Source organism: Stigmatopora argus, chromosome 6 (assembly GCF_051989625.1).
Source record: "Stigmatopora argus isolate UIUO_Sarg chromosome 6, RoL_Sarg_1.0, whole genome shotgun sequence".
Taxonomy (NCBI): domain Eukaryota; kingdom Metazoa; phylum Chordata; class Actinopteri; order Syngnathiformes; family Syngnathidae; genus Stigmatopora; species Stigmatopora argus.
The window spans coordinates 12,987,018-13,010,942 of NC_135392.1; the positions used below are offsets into that span (position 1 = coordinate 12,987,018).

General features: G+C 39.6%; 2 protein-coding genes across 16 annotated transcripts in view; one reads left to right on the plus strand and one right to left on the minus strand.

Moving 5' to 3' along the window:
* rap1gapb (RAP1 GTPase activating protein b) overlaps positions 1 to 23,925 on the plus strand; it is a 69,020-nt gene that overhangs the window by 20,334 nt on the left and 24,761 nt on the right. For 3 of the 15 annotated variants that reach the window (XM_077604099.1, XM_077604105.1, XM_077604112.1), the window contains one exon: positions 10,348 to 10,386. The exons of 3 other annotated variants lie outside the window; for them this stretch is intronic. Coding sequence is in view for 2 of the 12 variants with exons in the window: in XM_077604097.1 (XP_077460223.1) it covers positions 6,691 to 6,734; positions 10,348 to 10,386 (83 nt within the window). In the remaining 10 variants the exon portion in view is untranslated. Of the gene's footprint in view, positions 1 to 6,612; positions 6,735 to 9,746; positions 10,244 to 10,347; positions 10,387 to 15,569; positions 15,758 to 18,055; positions 18,333 to 23,925 lie in introns of those variants that run through there. 9 more of the 15 variants (XM_077604097.1, XM_077604098.1, XM_077604100.1 and 6 more) reach the window with 7 other exon arrangements.
* Positions 17,862 to 23,362, minus strand: LOC144076346 (dual specificity tyrosine-phosphorylation-regulated kinase 4-like). The gene is made up of 13 exons (XM_077604117.1): positions 23,240 to 23,362; positions 22,057 to 22,224; positions 21,774 to 21,837; positions 21,527 to 21,699; positions 21,300 to 21,436; positions 20,933 to 21,073; positions 20,727 to 20,865; positions 19,966 to 20,035; positions 19,713 to 19,885; positions 19,575 to 19,635; positions 19,394 to 19,496; positions 19,253 to 19,329; positions 17,862 to 19,024 (listed from the first exon to the last, which is right to left on the minus strand). The coding sequence occupies exons 1-13, from the start codon at positions 23,294 to 23,296 to the stop codon at positions 18,942 to 18,944; spliced, it is 1,446 nt and encodes a 481-aa protein (XP_077460243.1). The 5' UTR covers positions 23,297 to 23,362; the 3' UTR covers positions 17,862 to 18,941.

The following is a 23,925-nucleotide window of genomic DNA, read 5'->3' on the forward strand; positions in this document are numbered from 1 at the left end:
AAAATTATCATCATTAAATTCTTTTTATGGAGAACTGAATGTTGCATTCAACTGGCACAAATGTACATAAGTGCTTACATAGAACAAAATAACTCCGGGAGCAAGCTTCCATAGCTCATTAGATTAGATTAGATAACTTTATTCATTCCTATTTGGTACATTTCATTGTCACAGTAGCAAGAGGATGAGAATACAGACAGGAAAAGTGTGGTAGATTCGTAATGCGTGCGTGTGAATGCTTATTTTCGTAAATGCGCAACCAGTTCAAATCAACTCACCTTTATTCATATTGCGCTTTCATAACAGCCAGAGAAAAGGTTGTCCCACCCACGTAGGGCATAGAATTAATGGAATTTTTAGTATTATCTTTGACTCATGCGGTGAGTGTTACCTTTTCGTTTCCTGTTTGTGAGCATAGGGTTTGTCCACACGTAGCAGAGCTTCAGGTGGTCTAGACTCTAGAGCCTTGAGGTTCTTTAGATATCTTGGCATCGCTCTCAAAAGTGTTTATGAAAGCAAGTCTGTCTGAAGAGTCATTTATCCCCCAATGTGGCCTCGAGGGCTTTTCCTCTTCCCCCTCTAGTCTTCAACTCAGTGGCGCTTCCATGAAATAATAAGCCGTCTCCATCCCCATTGCTACGACTCTCCTTTATTCCTCCTAATGGGCTTTGCTCCGGATTGTCTTCCCCCCAGGAGGATGTGTGTGCCCTGATGATTTTTTTTCTAAATTTGTTTTTCGGTGATTCCCTCCTCTCCGTCTCCTTTCCTCTATGTCCTGACTGCATTGCTCCCAGGGCCCAATCACGAAGCTCTCCTTATGTTGCTTTCATTCCTCTGGGTTGGTGCAGCTCACAAATCGAAATGAGCCACGTGAAAACACATAGAACAAAATAATAGCCATGCTGGATACAATTATATTCATTGTCACCCTTGTTTTTTGTTCTTTTTTAATGCACCATTGAGGAGAGTTTTAAGCCTAATTGGTCGTTTTAATGTTTTAACTCTTTCTTTGCAAATGATAATGATAAAAGTATTATTCATTTCATCCACACCTCCAGGGGGCGCCGGGTCAGTTTTTGTGGGGTTAGTGGAAGAGTTCACGCTTGATATTTTTGGGGTATGTTGTGGCCGGTTTCCTAACTTTAGGAATAATTGTTCATCATTACATCCACCGGCAGGTGAAACAGAAGTGAAAGTTACCGTATTTTCACGACTATAAGGCGCACCGCATTATAAGGCGCACCCTCAATGAATGACACTTTTTTTTTTTTCCATATATAAAGCACACTGGATTTAGTATTCGATCGCATGTCTGTTTGTCTCTATGTTAAAAAAAGGTCAAGCACGAATGGAAGCATCATAATAAAACTTACTGGATGTGTTTGCAATATTAAAAGAAGAGGTGATTACATTTTGTAGTAATGAAATTGAAGTTCACAGAGGTAAGAAAAGAAGAGTGACTTGTACTTTATTTTCGTAGTGTTTTCTCTATTTTTTTGTTTACTTTTGTATTTTAAAAATATAATATATTCACTTCCAGGCAAGAAGGGAGGCTGCTTGTTTAGTCCAAACTGCCATTTTGCACCGTGACAAGATTACTGCTAAATATTCTTGCTGCAGTGAACTATTCCCGATCAAAATTGAAACCATTCGACACTGTCATTGGCAACATATGAGTTGAATGAAAGATACAATGCAGTGCAATCTAACTGGTCTTTCCTCTGTGAGCATCAATGTCCTCTCAAGATGAGAGTCATGAACATTAATCAGGAGATACAGTCTTTATGCCGGTCATCTGGTCTCACCCCCGCACCGTGGACACCGTCTGTCTGCTCCACTCTCTGGCTTAGTGGATGTCAATCGGCAGTGTGGGATGATCAAACTCTGTCCTGGCTTGTAATTCCTAGAAGCATCTCCATTAGTTTGTCTCTCATCACTGTAATGAGCCTTTATTGCCAAGGAAGCTCTGCTCTCAAGGGCATGCTTTGTCAGACTTTTCTATACAGGGCATATTACAAGTGGGACTTGTCCAGGGGGATGACATCATTGAATTTTGAGCCAAAATCTATATTTATACCTTTATTGAGTTTTGTTTTAGATTAATCGTATTCTCAGATGAATATAGTGCAGTGATACCGATGCTCCGTTTTTCAGTGAGTGTGCCTAATTTTGTAGCTAGAGGTTGTAGATTACCATCATTAAAACCAGGGTATACCGTCTGCTATCAAGGCTGTCGTAGACAATTATGCAAGCTCATCAATAAAGCCCTGCAGTGTTATTGTGTTAGCGTATTTAAATCGCAACTGATGAAAGTCACAACTTTAAATTTAATTTCCTGCCGCAGATGACGCCTTTCAAATCGCTTTGTAAAGGAGATCATATTGAAAGATCACGGGCGGATTTTGAAGCGCGGCGAATAAATTCAAATAAACTCTGCAGAAAGTGTGACAATGATGGCGACGCAAACAATGCCGGCCGCCGGTATGTTGTCCTTGCAAACTTGCCGGCGCTTGGGCCCATGCGTATGCATCTTAAATATTTAACGATCCTCGTCTGGCCGTTTCCCTGTGGGGAGGAAGCGTGAGAGTACGCCATTGGCTCTCGCTGAGCCTTAAAGACACTTCAGATGAAGCTCCTGTCGCAGCGATTGAAGATTAACACGTTCCTCCGGTAACTCTGGAGGCGTAGTGCATCATGTAAATATGCTGCAATGTTGCAGGTGCCTTCGGCTTCTGGTTGACTCGGCCACGCCGAGTATTTTCATCATCAGAGTCTGATATGTGAGCTTTCAGGCATTTGGGTTGAAAAATTGAAAGATGACATACTGGGCTGGGTTTTTATTTAGGCTTTTCACAACTGCAAATATTTTTGAAATCCAATTTAAAATCTTCCGAGTTAGCAAACAAGATCATATTCATAAATATTGGCCAAATAAATCGAGATTGACTTTCAACAATCATTTGCAAGCATCCTTTATTAAAAAAAAATGACTTACACTGTAAATAAGGGTCATACTGTAAGTCTTACAGTATGACCCTTATTTTTATCATTTATGGTAAATTGACAAACTTAATGTTGTTGTTTTTAAAGACATGCCAACTCACAAATAAACACTGAATCACAACGTTAGAATGTAATTCTTGAAGTGAAACTTTCTGAGGTGGACGTTTCTTTTTCTCTTTTGATAATATCCTTTTAATGAAACACAAACATTGCTTTGAGTACATTCAGTACACTGAACAAAAACTTTCTACTTTTAGTGGAATGCCTTGCTATATGATGATAATGACTCATTTGATCTGTATACATAAATCCAAGTATACCATTTTGAATGTATCTTGTCGTCTACATGGAGGCAAGAATCCTGTATTCACAGCAAACTTGATGTTCTTGACTATACTACAGCGTCTCTTATTGCACTATTTGGTGACCTGACCTTCAACTACTGTCCTGCAAAACTTCCAGTTGTCTTATTAGATCTGAAAGTTCCTTTTCTCAACTTCAGATTTACAATTTATCAGCTCCCCAACCTATTCATGGCTCTGCGAAATACCAGATTGTTCAATACGGGGTGATATAATCAAACGATCTTCTCTTGTCGACTCGGCACAAATTGTGCTTTGAGTTACTTAAATCAATTCCAACTAGTTATGTGGTGTACAGCTTGCGTCTCCCGAGCCTGCCTTGCTCTGGATGCGTCTTGTTAGTATAAAGTCCAACGTGGTGATGTGGCACTGCTTCGAGGGGGTTAGTGAACCTCATTTCACAGCACTCAGACTCTCATTAGCACACCCCTCCATCTCCCGTCACATCCCTCCATTGCGCTCCAAAGTTAAGGCTGAGGAGCACTTTAACCCTGCAGACGAAGACTAATTACACCGCGACTGCCCTTTCACACTAAATCTCCAAAATTTCACTTTTCTTAAGGCGACGCGGAGAAAGGTGCACTTGCGACATCAACAAAAGATGAAGTCATTGTAATACAAGCAATGTGACATTTTGGTGTCATTATCGGAAGAGTGCCAGAGGGTGGGATGAGTGACAGTGAGAGGATTTGGGTCCTTGGCTTCTTCTTTTAGTCGCATTAAACTTCCTTGGAAAAGCACGGTTATTAATTTTAAATGATTGAAACCTCATGGTATTAAAAGAGAGGTTAAACGCAACTCGACCTGATGGAGTCTATTATGTTGTTAGGTTTACTACTTTATAGGTCACAGTGTTGTTGGAGGGCAATGCCCCTTCTATGAGAGAAAAAAAAACATACCCTTGACATTTTTACTCTTCCTGAGGACATTTCGAGAGGTCGGCTTATTTTTCGATCAGGTCACGTTACCTCAAGCCTTACTGACCTGAAAAATATGAATGTGTTAAATATTGGTGTTAAGAATGGATTGGATTGGATCGGATAACTTTATTCATCTCGTATTCGGGAAATATCATTGTCACAGTAGCTAGAGGGTGAGAATGCAGATACAGGAAAATACATTTTAGACAGAAATAGATAGGTAATAAATAAGTTAATAAATACATAAATGAAGATATAAATAAATACATATATGAATAAATAAATAAGCGTGTTGCTGAAAATATATATATATATATATATATATATATATATATATATATATATACATACACATAAATATACATATATAAATATACATATACCTACATATATATATATATACATATACATACATATATATAAATATACATATACCTACATATATATAAATATACCTACATACATACACAGATGTTTATTCTTATCTGTTTTCATTGCCATATGCAGTCATCCATTGCAGCAAATGGATTAAATACTGTATTTATTGTATATAAGTCGGACTTGGTTGAATTATATATTTTTGGGGTCTTAATTATTCGTATCTACATGGCCACCTTAGCAGTATTTTGACACTCAAGTTTAATTAATTATAATGATTTATTTATTGAACTCTAAATTCTTCCCCAAATAACTCAACGGCCTTCACAAAATTGCCATTTATGCACACATTATGTCAAAATACTTTGCATTGTTGAGTTAACTCCGACAGGTCACTTCATGTTGAGTACAGGGCATTTATGGGTCACTTCCCATTATAAAAACATGATATCTATATCTGAGGTCAATAGAATTGTTGTTGTTTTTAACTACTCGAGCAAGAATTTAATCTAGAAGGAGTCTCATTGATTAATTGAATGTTAAAACTCTTCTCTTTGAAAAATAACATTTTTGCTAAGTCCTGAGATGGTTCTATCAATTCACCAATATAATGACAAAATTGGTGAGAAAATGTATAAGAAGGAAATTCCCGAATTGTGTATCCCCCCGAAAAATACTACATTTCACAGGAGAGCTGGAAGTAATAATGGAGGATCTAGTTTGAGTGAATAATGGCTTCTAGAGTAGACTTTCAGTTCAAATGGATTTCATGTCCAGTCATGTCGATCGCAGAATAAGTCCTAAAAAACCTTTCAACATTTATAAAAAGAAGCTTACTGCATTGTGAACAAAATCCTTGTAGATCACGTTGCACGAGGTCGAATTTTCACGCGGGGAGTTACTCGATGATTCCAAAGTAAAAGATAAATGATCCAGTCGCACTTAATCAATGTCCAGCTCAATCCGTAAGGGAATAGGAGGACCTTAGTGATTTGGAGACACATTCCCGAATCTTGTCCTCTCAAGCTTTTGATTTGATTTATGACCCCCATCTAGCCCAAGTCCAGTTACACTCAATAAAATAACCCCCCCAAAAAATGGAAGCTGGGGGTTTCCAGGGGCATCACCGATGATGCAAAATGGAACAGAGCAAAATCAATGAACCAGAGGGGATGATTACAGGTTTAGTGGCAGTTAGTGGCAGAGGTTGGAATGTTGTTAAACTAACAAGAACACAGGAGAGCTAACAGTAAGAAAACAAACTGATTCATGAGCTCAAATGTTTATGTTGCTATGTGTCTTCCCCATTACCACTGAAAAAAACTTGGTCAATACATGTTTTTCTACCTCCAGCATCCTAGCGATTCCAATTTGTGAGAATTTATGTCAAGTTTCAAGTAATTACATTGCTTACTGCATGCTGATACAAAGTAATAATATTCTTAATTTATGCTGGCTTCACTTTGACGTGACTCTGCCTGTGACCTCACTATGCGGCGTCCATATTTAATAGTTAGTATTTACTACCTCTGGGTATTGATGGCTGGGCTGCTGCAATCAATCAAGTTTGATGAGATATTTGAGTACTTTCAATACACAAAAATTGTAGTGTTACAGGCAAAAAATGTATCTTATAAACAATATATTAAAAGGAACAGATTTTTTGTATTATTATATGTACACCAAAGCTTCACAAAAGCTAGTCTACATGTTGAATTTTGTTGGTTTGAAAACATGTTGAAACCAGCATGCCTAAAGTAGTGAATGAGGTAACGGCAATGATGAGCGACATTCATTTCTTTCATTGACCTTTGCGGTATGACCTCTACGTTCACGCAACCATAGAATCATAACGGCAGGCAATGGATGGTGGGGAAGTCAGTAGGAGGGGTGAGGTATACTTAAATCACAACAGAGAACACACACACGCACACACACATGAAACCAATGAGGGTGACAACAAGAAAGGGAAGAAACAAAAGGAGGCCTAGAAAGATAAAGGTCGGAACGAGAAGCTTCGTCACACGATGTCTCAGAGGAGGAGAAGCTTTACGCTTGGGGCTTATGGAGGGTAAGATGGAATTTTTTTTTTTGCTCAGCTTTCATATTCTGTAACCTGTTGTGCTTTGCTATCTTGAAAAAAACTGCATTAAATGATCTATTGGCATGGTAGTTAGCTTAGCTTTAGCTTTCATGACTAGTTTCCCATATAGTGAATCCACAAGGTCATTGATTCTGCCATACATTCATATGAGTGGTTTAGCAGTAGTAGTTTAATAACAATAAACTGACATTTTCAAACCATTTGTACTCAAAGGGGATATTGGCAAATGACTTTTGTTATGACCGTGACAAACCACGGAATTAAAGATATAAAGATATAATCACAACGAGTTAACGCCTAACTCGGCCTTTACATTCAACAGCATGACTGATGGACAACCTAGAATGTTCTGTGATCTTCAATCCAGTCAATCATGAGATTAAATGCCCCCCTCTAGCGACTAATAAAGGAAATCCCACCTAATTCACATTCTCATGCGTACGTATTGGTACTAATAATTCATCTTAATGAACCTGATGGAACAAAATGTGATATCAGAACATTTACTACCCTGCAGCGGCACTTCATTTCTGTGGAGTCGTTTGTTTAATGTTGCCCGGAATCCTAAAAAACACTCATTTAAAATCAACTAGCAAATTATTAATCAGATATTTAACCTGAAACTTTTTGAATCATCACTGAGTTTCATGTTCTTGCTGATTACTTTGACCATTCCAGACCTACTAATTGCCCATCTAGAGATGATTTCTTCCCTAATTGTACAGCGCACGCCAGCTAGGTGATGATCTCTTGATTATATCTCAGCATTACACGATAAAAGCTTTAAGCACCAAAACACTTGGCCATCAACGGGGTGATCACCGATTGGACGGCTAATATTTTCACTGTCAACGCAAAACACAAGGACCACCAACAGCAACACAGAAATGTCATTTAGCAGCTCACAACTTCACACGCTCTTTATAAATGATCGTTATCTGAACTTTTGAAAAAAATCTTGCACATTACAAGTACAAAAAAAACCCAATGAGGTGAGGGTGTCAAAAAAAACAGGTCCACGAGTCAAAGATACAAAGACATGGTGTGGGCTGTAGTGCAGCGACTGTGGTCGAATCAGTTTATTACAGTTATTAAACTGAAAATATGTGATTTTTATACCACAGTGTCTACTGTCTAGGGCAGGGGTGTCCAAACTTTTTGCAAAGAGGGCCAGATTTGGTAAGGTGAAAATGTGTGGGGGCCGACTATTTAGCCTGACATTCTTTGAATGTAGTAGTAGTAACTAACCATGGAAATTTGACCGTTATGTTTTTTTTACGGTGGAACAAACAGAAACAAATAAATCCGTTCCTCTTGTTTGGCCCTTCAGACTCTGGAGGTCCAGAAGCTCTTCACTCACGTTCATGTCATTGTCCACTCCTCTTAAAAAGATCAGTAACTGAGCGGTGTCGGACGCATCCGTGCTTTCATCGCACGCTAACGAGAAAAAGTCAAACTCAGTTCCTTTTGCCTCTAACTGTCTCTTAATATCTAATGAAACGTCTTCAATTCTCCGTACCACAGTATTACGAGCCAGGCAAATATTGGCAAACTCTTGCTTCTTCGCGGGACAAATTTTCTCAACCATTTTCATTACACAGTCTTTAATAAATTCACCCTCAGTGAAAGGTTTGCAGTGCTTTGCAATCAGCGTTGCCACGTCGTAGCTTGCCTTTGTGGCATTTTCATTTGACTCACGGACTCTTGTGAAAAAGCTTTGCTGTGCCGTTAAAACAGCTTCCAGTTGCTTCACTTTTTCACCGCGTTTGTTCCCAGTTAGCTTGTCGTAGCTAGCATGTTTCGTCTGGTAGTGCCTCTTGATGTTGAATTCCTTGAAAACAGCCAGTCACTTGGCAAATTAGGCAGACACAGTTGTTTCGTATTTCAGTGAAAAAATACTCAAATTTCCACTTGTCCTGGAAGCGGCGGCCCTCGCGGTCAACTTTCCTTTTTTTGTTTACAGACGCCATGTTAGAAATGTGCTGGGCTGAAACGATCACGCAAGGTCAAGGGTCACGGCGGCCAGAGTGCGGCCACAGGGCTACTGCCATCTTCTGGTGAAATGAAAAATATGAAAAATAGCTTTTTGTACACATGTATTTTATACTGTGGTCAACAGTGCTGGCGGGCCGCATATTATTGATTTCATGATGAAAAAAAAAAAAAAAAAAAACATTCATGATAGAGGCCGCGGGCCGGTAAAAATTTGTCCACGGGCCGCAATTGGCCCGCGGGCCGGACTTTGGACATGCCTGGTCTAGGGAGAGTGTGCAAGTGCTGCATGATTGGACCGCTGCCATGTGATTGTTCACTTGATGCAAGCATCCAAGCCAGCAGCTGGCACCTCCCATGGCAGAGAGGTGATATTGGATTAAAAAGCTCCAAAACAAAATGTGTTTCAAGAAGATTAAATGCCTTGTACTGTGTGTAGTGACAACAAGGCTTTGTTTCTTCAAATACCCCCCGATCCCGCCTTCCAAACCATCCTGTTTGACTGCTTGGTCAGCTGTGTACTTTCCCTCCTTATGCCTGAACAGGTTTTTTGTGTGTGTTTTTTCTACGGGTACTCCTGCGGTTAATTGTACTTTGATGGATATTTATCGGGAAATGCAGTCAGATGAAACAGGGTAAGAGAGTGAAAAGAGAGTCAAAAAATAAGCACAATGGTGTTGAAAAAAAAGAACACAAACATGACTACAACAAGGTTTATTCATTTAATGAGTGGCAATTCTGCATTTATGAAATGCCTTTATCATATTAAATGTCCATTTAAATATGTCTTGGTCTGTTTTGCTTTGGAATTTGTTTTGCCTACTTAGGTTTCCATTTTTAAATCTCCTCCCCTTCCCTTATGTTGACCAATCAGCTTCTTCCAAGCATCTGGTCCAGGTGTTCCTCTGTGTGTCATCAGTTTGTTTGTTATCAGTACTCTGTTTTCTTTCAATCTTTCTTGGTTCAGTGACACTGATATCATGTTTAGCTTCATTCCTGTGTCTGTTGTAGATTGTAGTTTTTTTATCCCTAGTATTTTTTTTTACTTGGAACAAAAGGAACTGGACTCATTTTTTTAATTGAACTGCAGCAATATTACATTTAGTCATAAATTAAGGCAACAAGTGAATTGAAACGCTAACCAAAGTACATATCAGGGGAATACTGACTCATAATTAACCTACGCTAAGTGCAGTACCTATATCAGTTCAATTGTCCTACTTTAACTTAATGCATACAGCGTGACCCCCAACTTTCATCTTTACCTCCAGTCACTTTCACACTCCCACGCCCAGACTTGGCAGTCGTCCTTTCCCATCCTTGAACCAATTCCAGCTAGGATAGTTAGCATCTGGCTTGCAGGCAGGCACGCAACAGGGAAGATAAGCAGGGTGGGAATCCGTGGAAGAAGGCGATGCAGATCATGACCACGTGGTTCTCTGGAGGGAGGACTGTGAAACGTCATTTTTAGAGGCCAATTACCGGTAATCTCTGCTGGAAATATGAATTTAAAGATGAGTTGAAGTTGATGTGACGGTTATTTTTCGACAAAAATATTGATTAGAGTCGTGTTCTATTGCTATTGCAGATTGGAGAAGAGTGCCTACAGGACAAGAACCTTCTTCTGGTAAGTCCATGGCATAGTACGAACTACCTAATGGAGTTTCCATGATCAATATAAAATATAATGCAGATGTGGTAGTTGTGGACAATTTCTGATATATGCTAATGAAGTGATTCCTATTTTATAAATAAGGAAAAATTACATTGTAAATCAATTGTCTTCAATTTGTATGCACCATATTAACTTTCAAAATTTTTGACACCACTCATTCGCTACCATTGATGCCAACGGATGTCCAATCTATTCAGTTAAAATGTACAAGCAAATGAGAAATGGATGGATTTAAACCAAACTGACCAACTCTTCCTATTTATTTTCATGCGTGGTGCCGTGGAATGTTTTCGTGCATTCTCGTATGATAGACATGTCCACTAAAATAAGTATGGAGGGTTTTGCTAAATGTATCTCTGACAATGCAAAATGAGTCAGTAAATAGGGACTTGATGTTCTGCTGGAAATGGAGCCTCCCAGCATGGAACTCGGATAGTGTGACTAAACACGGTCACAAGAGCAGATGGAGGAGAGTTAATAATACCAGCCGGCGCTCCGGCATCATCAGCCTCTCGATACCTAAACGCGAGGTAGCGAGAATGACACATTTGCAATATTGACAATACTTGAGCTTGAGCTCATCCAGTAGTGGCAAGGCCGTGGTTTCGTAGTCGGAATGGATTGATATCTATTGATGTCAGTGGCAGCCCATCATTGAAGGATATATAAACTGAGCCGGGACGAGATGACATGTCAAAACTTTGTCCTTGTCTTGGAATTTTCAATCTATCTAAATCAGCCTGATGAGACCTCTCGATTCCCCGTGTATAGATTTTAAAGGACAAAAGAGGTTGAACGTTGGCTTGGCTTTGGCAAAAAAAAAACTATCGATGCTATCTTGACATACATTGAGGAGTCCTATTGATTTCAAATGCTATCTGTATTGTGACAGGCTGCAACTTTGGATCAGATAATAATAAGGTCGATTTCTTCAAGATGAAGTATGTGGTTCATTCCCCAAGGTTATGCTTGGATGCTTGCTCCTCGCAGTCATATTTCATCACCCTCAGGAGGTTATTTCTTTAGACTTAGACTTCATATGTAAAAAAGGTTTCTTGTATGTTGCGTTGACTCCATATTTAACCTGTGAGGGATGGGCATACCTCGCTCCTCACAGTGCAGCGCTGCTGATTATAATCACTGAGTCATTACATCTTGGCACCGTTGGTGCTCATTTAAAAGCTTCATATCATTCTTAACTGTCTTTTTCTCGCTCCTCTTTTTTTTTCCTTACATAATTTCATTCAAGCAAATGAGAGATTAGTGCCGCAGTTCATTTTTCTGCTAATCTGCTGGTTTTTGACTATCTTCTGTGACTGGATCCCCTTGAAAAGAAAAATGTGTGACGTAGCTGCGGGGTTCATTGACGCAAATGGGGGGGCTGGCGTCTATTAGCTGGCTGGCGTTCATTTCTACAAAAAGATTGTAGGTCTTTGAGATATGAGTTTGTAACTCTAATAGTATTCCCTATTGAAATGATTGGAAATGGAATAAATCATTGCAATTTCGCTCTCAAAACAGCCAAGTTGTTTATATATATATATATATATATATATATATATATATATATATATATATATATATATATATATATATATATATATATATACATACATATATATATATATATATATACATATATATATATATATATACATACATATATACATACATATATACATACATATATATATACATACATACATATATATATATATATACATATATATACATATATATATAGATACATATATATACATATATATATACGTATACATATATATATATACATATATACGTGTATATATACGTATATATATATATATGTATATATACGTATGTGTGTGTGTGTATATATATATATATATATATATATATTACACAGGTATGAGTGTAAGTGTGAATGGTTGTTTTTCTCCTCGTGCCCTGTGATTGGGTGGCCACCCATTCAGGGTGTCCCCCGCCTCTGGCCCGAAGTCAGCTGGGACAGGCTCCAGCACCCCCCGTGACCCTAGTGAGAATAAAGCGGTTCATAAAATTAGATATTGTTTTAGCTACCTGTATGCTTTCTGTTTACATGTGCTGCTCCACTGCTTGTGTTTAAAGATAAATTGCTTTGCGAATGGTGGCTGCCAGCGGTCCAATTTTTTTTAGGTATTCATAACTGTACAAGTTGGAATACTCAGCTTGTCTCCATCCCACTTGTGAGCGTCTGGCCAATTAATCCCTTCATTAGCTTGATTGCCATCGATGCTGCACTGTCATCGCCTTTATCGCCTCCTGCAAGGAAGAGGAGGAGGTCGCCGTTTAAATACCGTGACATTTCTTTCCTAATTGTCATTCCGGCTGTGGGATGACGTTCATCAGCAAGTGTTCCTCCCATTATGAGCCTGATGTGAGACAATTACAACGGCTATGTTGTCACATACAAATATAAATGACAATCATGTCGACCATAATGTCACGATAGGTGAGAATTACTCCTTAAGCTAATTATGATTTATTGGGTTGGGTAGGGGGGTTCTCTTCAATATTTTTGTGGAAATGTTGTTATAAGTTACACACCCCAATGCAATAATAGTTGGACCAATATTTTGGGGGGCTCAGAAACAGGAAGAAAGATATTAGTCAAAAAGACACGGGAACAACATTGATTAAAAGAAAAACAGAAGTGAGTTATCTGATTGTCCTCCCTAACCTCCCAATTGAAATAAATTGAGCGCCTAGCACTGTCAATGACGGCCAATGAAGTAACTCCTTGGAAAAGCATCTTATGTTGCGTCACTATTTTCCTTCTCCTGAAATATATTCATATATTCTATGCATACATATATGTATGCATCTTTTTTATAGCAGAGTTGAAATGAACATGACCCGCTTATGCAGTAAAGTACTTGTCAGTGTTCAACAACAAAGAGCGAGGCTAAAGAGCCGACTAATTGGGAAACCTCCGCCTCACTAGATAGTCTCTAATGGCTCCTTTACATCTTAATATTAAAACCATTGTTCCAAGGAGAAAACAAACAAGAAAAAGGAGTATTAGTTTATTGTGGACACGGCACATGTTGTTATAATGCACCTGCTCATTCTCTACCACATATCTTCATTAGCAAAAGAACAAAAGTACTTTGTAAAAACTTAAATATAATCCAACCTGAATATTTTAAAATCTTACACACTAACGCAGTGGTTGTTAATCTTTTCACAAATCAAGTAACTGCCCCCCCAAAAAAAATCCATCACCCTTTTGACTAAGATAAAAAAGAAACAGATTTTGTATTAGCTGTTCCGTTATTGCAACATGAATTAACGATATTTGTCCGAGTTATTATTGTAAGTTTAGTTTGAAATGTATTTTTTATTGAGCAAAAATATCGTAATGGCCGAGCTTCTCGTGAATGAAAATTGAGCAAGTGTTGTCCATCTGGTGTATTTAATATACAATTGTTTAGGATCCTTTAGGCCAGGGGTGTCAAACCCAGTTTGGTTGGTGGGCCACATTCATGATGACCAGATCTCATATGGGCTGGACCATTTTAGATATAATATTTAGATTTTTTTTAATAAATAGATTAAAAGAACTGGATTAAAAACCCTGAATATTCAGTTTATTATAGATCTAAAACAATGTTTATTTTAGCTTTTTTTTAAACATATTTTTAGATTTTTCAAAATGATTTTTGAACTAAAAACACAGAAAAAAATGGATTAAAAAAATACAATTATTGATTTAAAAGGGGGAAAATCTGGAAATGTAATATACATCTATACTCTTCATTTTAATTTGATCCTAAAACAGAAAGTCGGCACTCATGATTTACTTTCCCGAGCCACACAAAATGATGCGGCGGGCCAGATCTGGCCCCCCGGCCACCACTTTGACACATATGCTTTAGGCTTTGATAAAGATCAGAATCCCAAATAAAGTGACCAAAATCGATCCGAGCAGATTTATTTTTCTTTTCTTCAAAAATGTGAATTTTATTATCACATACGCTTTGGTTGCCATTGGCAGAAATAAACATCCGCTCAGCTTTGGCATCTGGCAGTGATCCCTGATTCTTAACCTTGCGGCTGTGAGTTGTAAAACCACAATGTTGGTGTTGCCTATTCATTCCAAAGAAGCTGCTACTGTAACATTATACCCACCAGAGGGTGAGGGAGCATCATCAGGCTACTCACAGCCGCCAAACTTGGCTCTCATCCCCATGTGACTTTCTTACTACTTATGCCTGCAGCCCAGCTTATTGATTGGGCTCGGCTGTCTATTGTGTTTATTTCCAGTAACTCCGCACAAGGAAAAACCACAGAGCAAAAATAAACTTTACAGATTAGAAAAGAGCCAGTGCTCCAAAGAATAGTACATAAAAAGGTAGTGTACAGATCGGCATCAACCAAGTTGGCAATCACAAATTGAGAGTTTTTTGGGGGGAATACAGCTGACATTTACGAAATATATTACATGTTTTCCTGCGGATGACTGAAGAATAGAAAGGGTAGGATCTGTTATTTTCCCAAGGGAACAAATGTCCATTCTTTAATAGAGAGGATTTGCTGTAAAATGTTCACGTGGAATTATAAATCACAATATTTTGTGAGTCTTGGAAAACGGTCGGCCAACCTGAATGCAATATTCTGTGTTGTGTTCAATGCTTCTTCCTTTGTAGCACATAAAAAGCTCGGTTTAGGGTGTTATCTTATTTTTGCTTCAAAGTCTTTGTTGGTCACTATGCGGTCCATTTCCGTCAGCAGGATACTGGCTTGTAACAAGGCAAAGAGATAAAGCTTGTGTGGGTGCAGAGAGGCAGGCGGGAAGCATATTGAGCCACGATGAATAAGCACCAGCAACTTGTGTTTCCTCCCACCCAAAAACAAGATGAGCGTTGTCCTCTATTTGTGTGTGAACATGATGCCACATTGCCACCAATGCAAGCCTAAATTATTTCAACCAATTGCTTTTTAATCTATTGAGGAGACTCTTTGGGAAAGGGGGATCTTTCTAGCTCTCAATTCTAGGGGATGCATGCATTTGAAGGGTGGAGAAAAATTGCAGAGCAGTGGGAGGCTCTGGAAGGCGGGCCGGTAGGGAGGGAGGGAGGGAGGGAGGAATGAATCTGAGTAAGAGGAAGGGAAGGCAAGAGGAGGATGCTCTCAGTATCATGTAAGAGAGCAAAAGACGCTCCCCTCGCTGCAGCAGGTGTTGGGCAACGGAGGAGCCGGAAACAAAGCGGGCGGGCATCAAGTTGGGGCGCCTTGAAATGATGCAGTGCTGGTCTGCTCTGGAGGTGAGCAAAATTTGAAATTAAAGGAATTAAACGTCCAGGTTAGGACAAGGTGGGGTGTTGGTCAACATCCGAACTTTTAGTGTCTTGTCTCTAGGACTCAAAAGTACCGGAATGACGTCTACTATGAAATATTTTGCTGTACACTGATTTATGGAAATGTCCGGAAAGGGACATCTGATGTGATTTGTCTATCTTTAGGCCAAATTCGCTCTCAACTGTGTTGTGTCTTAGGCCAAATTCGCTCTCAACTGTGTTTTGTCTTGGAGTGTGTGTTTAAAGAGCAGTGCTTGGAGTCTGCTAATTATTTTTGACCGGAGACGTTTTGATTGACTACGAGTTGTAATATGACAATCAGTAGCTGGAGAAAGAATGTTTATTTGGTGTGAGGTTTTGTCAAAATTGTGGTTGCAGTTCTCTAATTGAAGGTTTAATCCCTGGTGGGTTCTGACTTTCCTCTGTGGAATTTCTAGAAGTTCGTTTTTTTTAATTATTATTTTTTATTTTATTTTATTTTGATACACCTTGTCAATAATGTTGACAACTGTTGATTTTTTTTCAATTATTTTTGTGCCCTACCAATGGCTGGTAACCAATTCAGTGTGTCCCCCCTTACAGCACTAAGTTAGCTGGGATAGGCTCCAACACTCCTGCGACCCTTGGGAGGATAAGCGGAACTGAAAATGAATGAAAGTGCCCCAGAGGCTGTTGATTCTTGAAAATTTTCAAAATAATTAGTAATTTTTTATAGGAACCGTGGATGTTCTGTTCAATGACTGCACTAGTAGTAAAAAAAAAAAAGAAAAACAGAACACCAATGTGCACAATGTCGGGAAATCGCCATCCTAGCGAATTCCAGTTTGAAATGGATTGGGACAGTGACATTTGTTCACAACTCAGAGGTGAGAATGAAAAATACCGGATTCTTGTCACATGCATTGACACCACAACAAAAAGCGACAGAGTGTAGCAGCAGAGCGCTGACTTTGAGTAGAATTAATTTTGTGAAAATATAAGAAGACGAGGAATTATTCAAATGCATGACTTAACCCAAAAGAGGAAATGACAGGTAAGATGACAATAACTAGCAAGAATGAAAATAATTCATCCCATTTGCACTTAGAGCAAAAACCCATTACATCAAAGCCATTTGTAATTTCCTGGCTGAAAATGTAAGAATTATTTCTCATTTTTCAGCCCATTCAGTGGTGATCCGACACACAATGTTGTTAGCAGAACTTGGGCCGCTGTCAGCCCGAGAAAGCCCGTTAGCTGGCTCTAATGGACCAAGTTAGTCTATCGTTAATGGACAAGCTTACTCGAGCGTGGCGGGCATTGACGCGATGATGTCTGACTCCTCCTGCAGCGCCTGCGGCTTCCTGCCATTCGCCAAGTAAAGCGACCGCATCCGCAGCAACGCAGCGTGCGCATTAGTCATGTTCACACTGCATGTGGCCTCGGGTCAGCCATTCGCCTCCAGAAATGTTGGCTTTTTACAGATGTTACTTCATTGCAAGCCTAGAGATGATGTTCATTCAGTTTTCTTATTTTTGTTCAAAAAGAGTCAAAAACTTTTTCAATGAAAAAAAATGTATTCCACCTAATAGTTCATATGAAAATAATCTATGCTTTTCAGTACTGTGTTGGATCATATCCTGCATTAGTTACTGAAACACGGTGCAAAATTCATTCATTTTCTGAACCGCTTATCCTCCCTCACAAGGGTCGCGGGGGGTGCCAAGCCAATCGCAGGGTACAAGGAGACAACAGTTCATGCTCTCATGCCTAGGGGCAATTTAGTGTCAAACTAGCCTAGCATGCATGTTTTTGGAATGTGGGAGGAAACCGGAGTACCCGGAGAAAACCCACACAGGCTTGGGGAGAACATGCACTCGAACGTAAATCTGTGAGGCCGACGCACTAACCATTCTTCCGCTTAAAATTCTCGTTGCTCCGGTGAGTCCATTCTGTTCCATTTCAATTTCTACTTGACAATGTATAAATGTTTTAAGTGGGGTTCAAATGAAGCAAATTATCCTGCCAATTAATTACTATAATTCCATGGCTATTCAAGCAGGTAATGTTATATTTGGCTGTGCGCAGGTGATTTATACTGCTGGAAAATTCACAGCTGCTAGAAAGCTTGACTTTTTTTGCTCCACCCCCTCAACTTCCAGCTGAAACCCAACAGAAACCATTTCCACCATCAGCAGCTTTTTTTCCTCACATGCCTTTTTAAATTTAAGATTGTCTACTTCAATCCAAAAGCCGTAAACGCTTTACAAGCAGTGCAGATTTCATTGGCACATAGTCCACTGGTTGACCTTTTTGTCTGAGTTTGTAAATTCACAGGTCAAGGCCGCCGCAACACGCCGTCTGCCGACACCCGGGGGGAGCTCGACCTGTCGTCCTAATTACATTTGTGTTTTAAATTCACTTTGCGGCGCGTTCAGCCTTCAACCTCCCTCCCTTCCTTTGCTCATTTGCAGCTGTAGCAGGAAACCCTACGCACCATTATTGCATACAAAAGCTGGAATTCTTATCGTCGATTAATGACCCACGGGTGCTCTGTGGAAGAAGCTGCTGGCTACACAGGATTAATTATAGTTTAAAAAGGTTTGTCTGTCTTGGTAACTTTCTGCTGACGAGTAGACAATCTTAAAGCAATACACTAAGCGTGCGTCTCATAAGGCACAACGTGCACTTTTTTTGTGGAAAATTGACTTTTTAATTGCTTGTGTACAAACAGCTGGGCGCCTGCCCACTCATTAAATGGGAGTTGCACAACCCAATCACTTTCATCTGACTATTTCGAAAATTGGGTGATTCTCAACTTTTAACAGAATTATGCCAAGGTGCAAGTGACTTACATAATACCACAAATTAAAATGTGCTTATTCTGTCTGTCTTTATGGACACACACGCTTCTTCCTGATGGCGATCAAAGCCATGCTTCAGCGATGGCCTTGCAGTGGTGGCGTGGCGTGAAGAGCAGCTCATTCGGATGAGACTGGACAACCCACTCAACAGGCCACGTTGAAGGTTTAAAAAAAAATGGTGTAAAGTACTGTAATTCTTCAAGTTGGTTGATGGCAAAATAATGCCAAACATGTGGTAGAAAAAACCCACTATCAGGTCGAGTTTTGTCAATTTGGGCGTTGTCAAGATGTAGAAATAAGCCTGTCGATAAATTGCCATCCAGTCTGCGCTGTTCATCTCAGGAGCTTATTTGTATTGTGGCACTGGCTGCAACATTGGCGGTGGAATCTTCTCTCTCTTGAGTAAACTGCTTATTGTCGGTCTGTTATCTGAGCAAAAGTTGACAGAAAAAAATACACCTTGTCAATAATGTTGACAACTGTTGAATGCTAAACAGGCAAGCATCCTATATTGTATATATCCAGTAATGTAGTCGTAAAATCAACAGCATCATTAATAATGCATACTAAGTTGCAATATTTCCAGTCCTGTAAACCCTTTTAACACTTATTCCCATTATTGTCCTTACATAAGAAGTGGCGTTGCAGTTTACTCACATGTATGTTTGGTCGCCTGCTTGATCCAAGGATGTCGCAAAGCTTTCTCTGGCGTGAGCCGCTTTGTTGCGTCATACCTGCTCAGCAATGGACTGTCATACAAGTGTGTACACTATATATGGCGTATTAATATGAACCTACTCGAGACAACACCGAATAAAGTCCAGAAACTTTGGATTCTTGGACTTCAGTCTTGTCGCCAATGGATTCCTCGGTGGCTTCTTGTCTTCAGTGTCTGTGCCGTCTGGATATCGGAAGAGCATGTGGTCATGAGGATGTTCTTGCCCCAAATATTTGGTTAAGTCAATCTTTGAAACCTCACCAATACAGTAGTTTTTCCGACTCGCCGCAGTCATTAAGTCCATTGGTGGGAGGCCCAGGACCTAAGGAAGTCTCATGATCAAGATCCTACCAGTGGCGGGAGCCCAAATCTCAATTGTTATGCGCTCATCATATTTACCCTTGTTATACAATTGAAAATATCCCCTTTGTCTTTGCCTTTAAAGAGGAATAAGCCCCAGTCAAGCTCAGCCAGCGTGCAGCCGAGGCTCCACATGTCCGAGGCGGTGGTGCAACACTTGCCGAGGAGGCGCTCCGGAGCCATGTATGCTAGTGTCTGATTGGTGGGCCGACCTGTGGGAGGTTAAGACAGATTGGATCCCTCCACCGGATTTAACGTAAAATGTCTGCAAGTGGCGTTATAGTAGTCTCACCTCTCATAAAGATGCTCCCACCGAAGTCACTTACTGCTGCGTTGTTTTCCTTGTCCAATAGGATATTTTCCTTAAAGGATCCAAGATTGTGATTAAAGTTAGAAACTAATGATAACCAGTTTGATGTCACATTAGTCATGGTGCATTAGGTTGTTGTCCTTTGAGAATGAGTGCCCCCCGGACTAAATCCCGGATCCATGTTATTTACATAACATTGTTGTGGTTATGCTTCATTTACTGGTTTGGCCAATTACTTGTCAGTATACAGCCAAAATATGAATGATTTCTCTGTACTGGAGACTTTTGCAATGTTTACTTTCATTTATGACAACAGAACTACTCCATGAGGGACAGATTCTATTTTGGAGTCATCTTGTTTATTAATAGTGGTAGTTAATTGAGAATATGCTTCTTAAAGTTGCCAGAAAAACAAACAAAAAAAGAAAATATTTGAAGATGTCCTGTTTATTCTCTTGGCAGTACCATTACGACTTAATGGCAACAACTTATTTGGTTAAAGTGGTCTATATTTAGTGCTTTCATTTACAAAAAGGCAACACTTTTTTTCACTTGCCAAGTCAATGTTCCCCTTTTCATTGGACTAGTGCTGTTATTCACGACTCCTGGAGACAGTTGCAGTCGTAAAACTGCAGATGCAGTATTTACCAGCCTGCTTTGACCATAAATGTGCCTTCCCTATCAATACTCAAAGATCATCATGTATTTTTCTTTTAGACAAATTATTGCTCTTATTTCCTTACTGGTTTTAAGTCTCCATGGATGAGTTGCACATCTTTGAGTACTTTCAGACACTTGAGTACATCGATGGCATATTTTCTGATGTCGGCCTCGCACAGTCGTCGCAGTTTGCTCTCCACAAGGGCTTTGTGAAGGTCCTTTCTTTAAAAAGACTGCATTAATTAACGTGGTCTTATTATTTGAAAAGCCAGCAAAGTGTTTAACTTACTCAAATAGCTCAAAGGTAATGCAAAGATGATTACGGAAGTAGAAGTGCTCCTTCATGTGGACCATGTTGGCTTTGTTGGTTCTGTCTAGCCGTTGTAAGGTCTTCAAATTGTCCAACTCTGTCTGTGCCATCTTTTGACCTCTGTGAAAACAGTCAATTCTCTGGCATACAGTACGATAAAACCTACATTGAAACCCTGTCTAATAACTGTTGGCTATTGTTAAGTTGCCCCATTAGCAACCAAAAAATCCAATTTGTGCGTGTTTGCTGCAATGGTTCACATGTCATGCCTTAATTAGTTGATGGGTTGATCAATAAATCTCTACAGAACAGAAAATGTCTATGCTGTTATGATGGAAGTTCTTACTCAGTGGTGTTACGAAAGACCTTGATGGCGACCAGCGTCATGGTCTTGTGGTCCCTGCATTTTAGGACCTTTCCAGCCAATCCCGACCCCATAACTCCCAGCACCTCAAAGCGGTAGGCCAGGTGGTCTCCAGCCCTCTGAAAATAATCAGTTTGTTGTATTGTTCAGAAAATTTAGATGTGTACGTCTGAAATCCTGGTAAGAATTGATCGTTAGTGGTCACTCACCACTTTGTAGAATCCTTTGGAGTCATCGAAGGACTCTCCTTCCGATGTCGATGTAGACTCTTTGGAGCGCCGCATTTTCTTGGCCTTTTCTCCCACATACCAAACATGGCGGTATTCCTTGATTTCGTTTTGCTCGTATGGGGTAAGGCACCGCTTGGTGTCTCGGAGAACCGCTGTTGACAATGTTGAAGTTTTTATTGGAACGCTATTGGAAAAGTTCAGTGCCGAGTTTCCCGGACGCGCTTACATTCGGGAGTTCTGCAGTGAGATAAGGAGGTAACGATTCTGTTCCTGGAAGAGGTTTTGTTTATCTGTATAGAGATGCAGTTAAAGAGTTTAAGAATGGCATTTGTTCATCAATGTATCAATTATTAATCCTTGACCATTTCATTTGTCTGTCTATGAGGTTTTGTTGCGTCATTGTTTTGTTTGGAAGCGTCGGAGGCAAATTCAACTTTTGAGTCAAGTTAATCAGGTTTGTTGCTGCAATGTGTAGCATTTAGAAACCATGTCAACATTCGATTACTGACTTGTTGTGCTGGTGTTGAGATGGTTTTCTGCTGAGTCATGGGAATTTGCGGGAACCCAAGTTTGACTTTGTTTGGGGGGTTTGAGGGAAGGGAAGTCTGCCGGTGCGCTACGGTTTGGCTGTTTCTGGTTTTCAGTGGCTCCTTCTGGAATCTTTGGGTGGGAAAAATCTGGAAAATGGAAGAGAGTACAGTGAGCTCACTCAAAAATTGTATTTCACATAGAATTAGTGATTGTATATGGCTAATTGGGCCGCAGGTTTTCCCATTCTTGCATTAGGACGCCAGGCTGGTAGACGTATCACTTTAAATATTAATGTTATAGATCCTTGTGGTGGTGTTATTGATATCAGTTACCAGTGTTTGGGATTTCAGTTTCTGCTGTGGTTTTGTCAAGTGTGCCATTATTTCTTGTAACTTAATTCTTTCGGAGTGCTTTACATTTTCTATTGTTACATTTTTTTATAGTAAGTAAAGGTAGATCAATTGACATGTTGATAAATCACTATTTCTTGAATACATATTTGGTTTAATCTTTGACAATCAAAATTATTTTACTTTTATTTGATTAAATAAAATGATGTATCCCAATGAAAAGATCATTTATATATTATTTTAAAATTGTTTTTTGTACACATGATATATATGTGAATAAATATAAAAACGTTTTAAAATGATCTCTTTATGATATTGTTCATGAACAAAACATTTTCTGTTTATATACAAATCTGTCAGATGTTAGTAAATATTATCATGAACTATGTCTAAAACCAGTAAAATGCAGAATTCCTATTTGTTAATTAGATATTACATATAATAATTCACCATTTTACCAAACTTTACAAATCTTTTAAAAAATGAGTAACATTGTTTAATATTTTGATAAATACTCACTTCCAGTTGACCAATTTGAGGATTCACCCACCTTGAATGATTAAATCAGTGTTGTATTGATGGACACACCTTTTGATATTGAATCAATAGCAGTGTCGGATAGTTTGGGCAAATATTCGTTTTTTCCCCCACCATATTTGTATAATGTACCTGTTTGTGTGTATATTAAATAACTGCGCCATGGTCGAACTTTAAATGAGGAGTAGAATTGAATACATATTGAGTCCTTTTTTTTGTGAATGTGGTGTTAGGTGTGAGGTCCTTTTTGGAGCAGCACGAAACTTAAGCTGACCTTTTCGAGATGCTCGTTCGTTGCCTTGTCCTTTTTTGGTGCGGCAGCAGCTAGCATCTTCCCGGCTGCCGCTTTCTAAAGTGGCGAGCATCTCTCCTTCCTCTTGATGAGCGTCCACTAAAGTCCTCGTCGTCTTTTGCACAGTCTCGGCGGCGCGGCCGCCGCTTTTATCGGTAATAAAGTGTCGCGTGCTCGTAAGTGCCGCATGAAAGGCGCATTTTGTTAGCCTCGTCGATCACGTCACGGACGTCCGCCGCGGCTAGGCCGAGTTTGAGTGACGCCAGGCCGGCATGGAGAGAGTCCTCGGGTCCCAGTTGATTGACGGTGCGCATCGCCATGGTAACAATCGCTGACAGTCAAATATATCAATATGCTGATTTCTTTTTTTTCTTTTTTTTACACAAATATCCTTGGATATTTTAAATAGACGTTCACAAAAGTCACTAAGTACTTTGGATTCACTCTGAACCGCTTTATCCTCACTAGGGTCGCAGGGGGTGCTGGAGCCTATCCCAGCTGAGGCGGGTGACACCCTGAATTGGCGGAGACAAACAACCATTCACTCTCACATATACCTAGGAGCAATTTAGAGTGTCCAATCAGCCTACCATGCATGTCTTGGGAATGTGGGAGGAAACTGGAGTACCTGGAAAAAACCCATGCAGGCCCGGGGAGAACATGTAAAC

Excerpts from the sequence above, each read along its gene's own strand:
- LOC144076346 (XM_077604117.1), bottom strand. The coding sequence starts at position 23,296 with ATGCTAGCTGCTGCCGCACCAAAAAAGGACAAGGCAACGAACGAGCAT. Across the intron at positions 22,225-23,239 it reads CGAACGAGCATCTCGAAAAG|ATTTTTCCCACCCAAAGATT; the intron begins GTCAGCTTAAGT and ends TCCATTTTCCAG. Across the intron at positions 21,074-21,299 it reads GTCTTTCGTAACACCACTGA|AGGTCAAAAGATGGCACAGA; the intron begins GTAAGAACTTCC and ends CTGTTTTCACAG.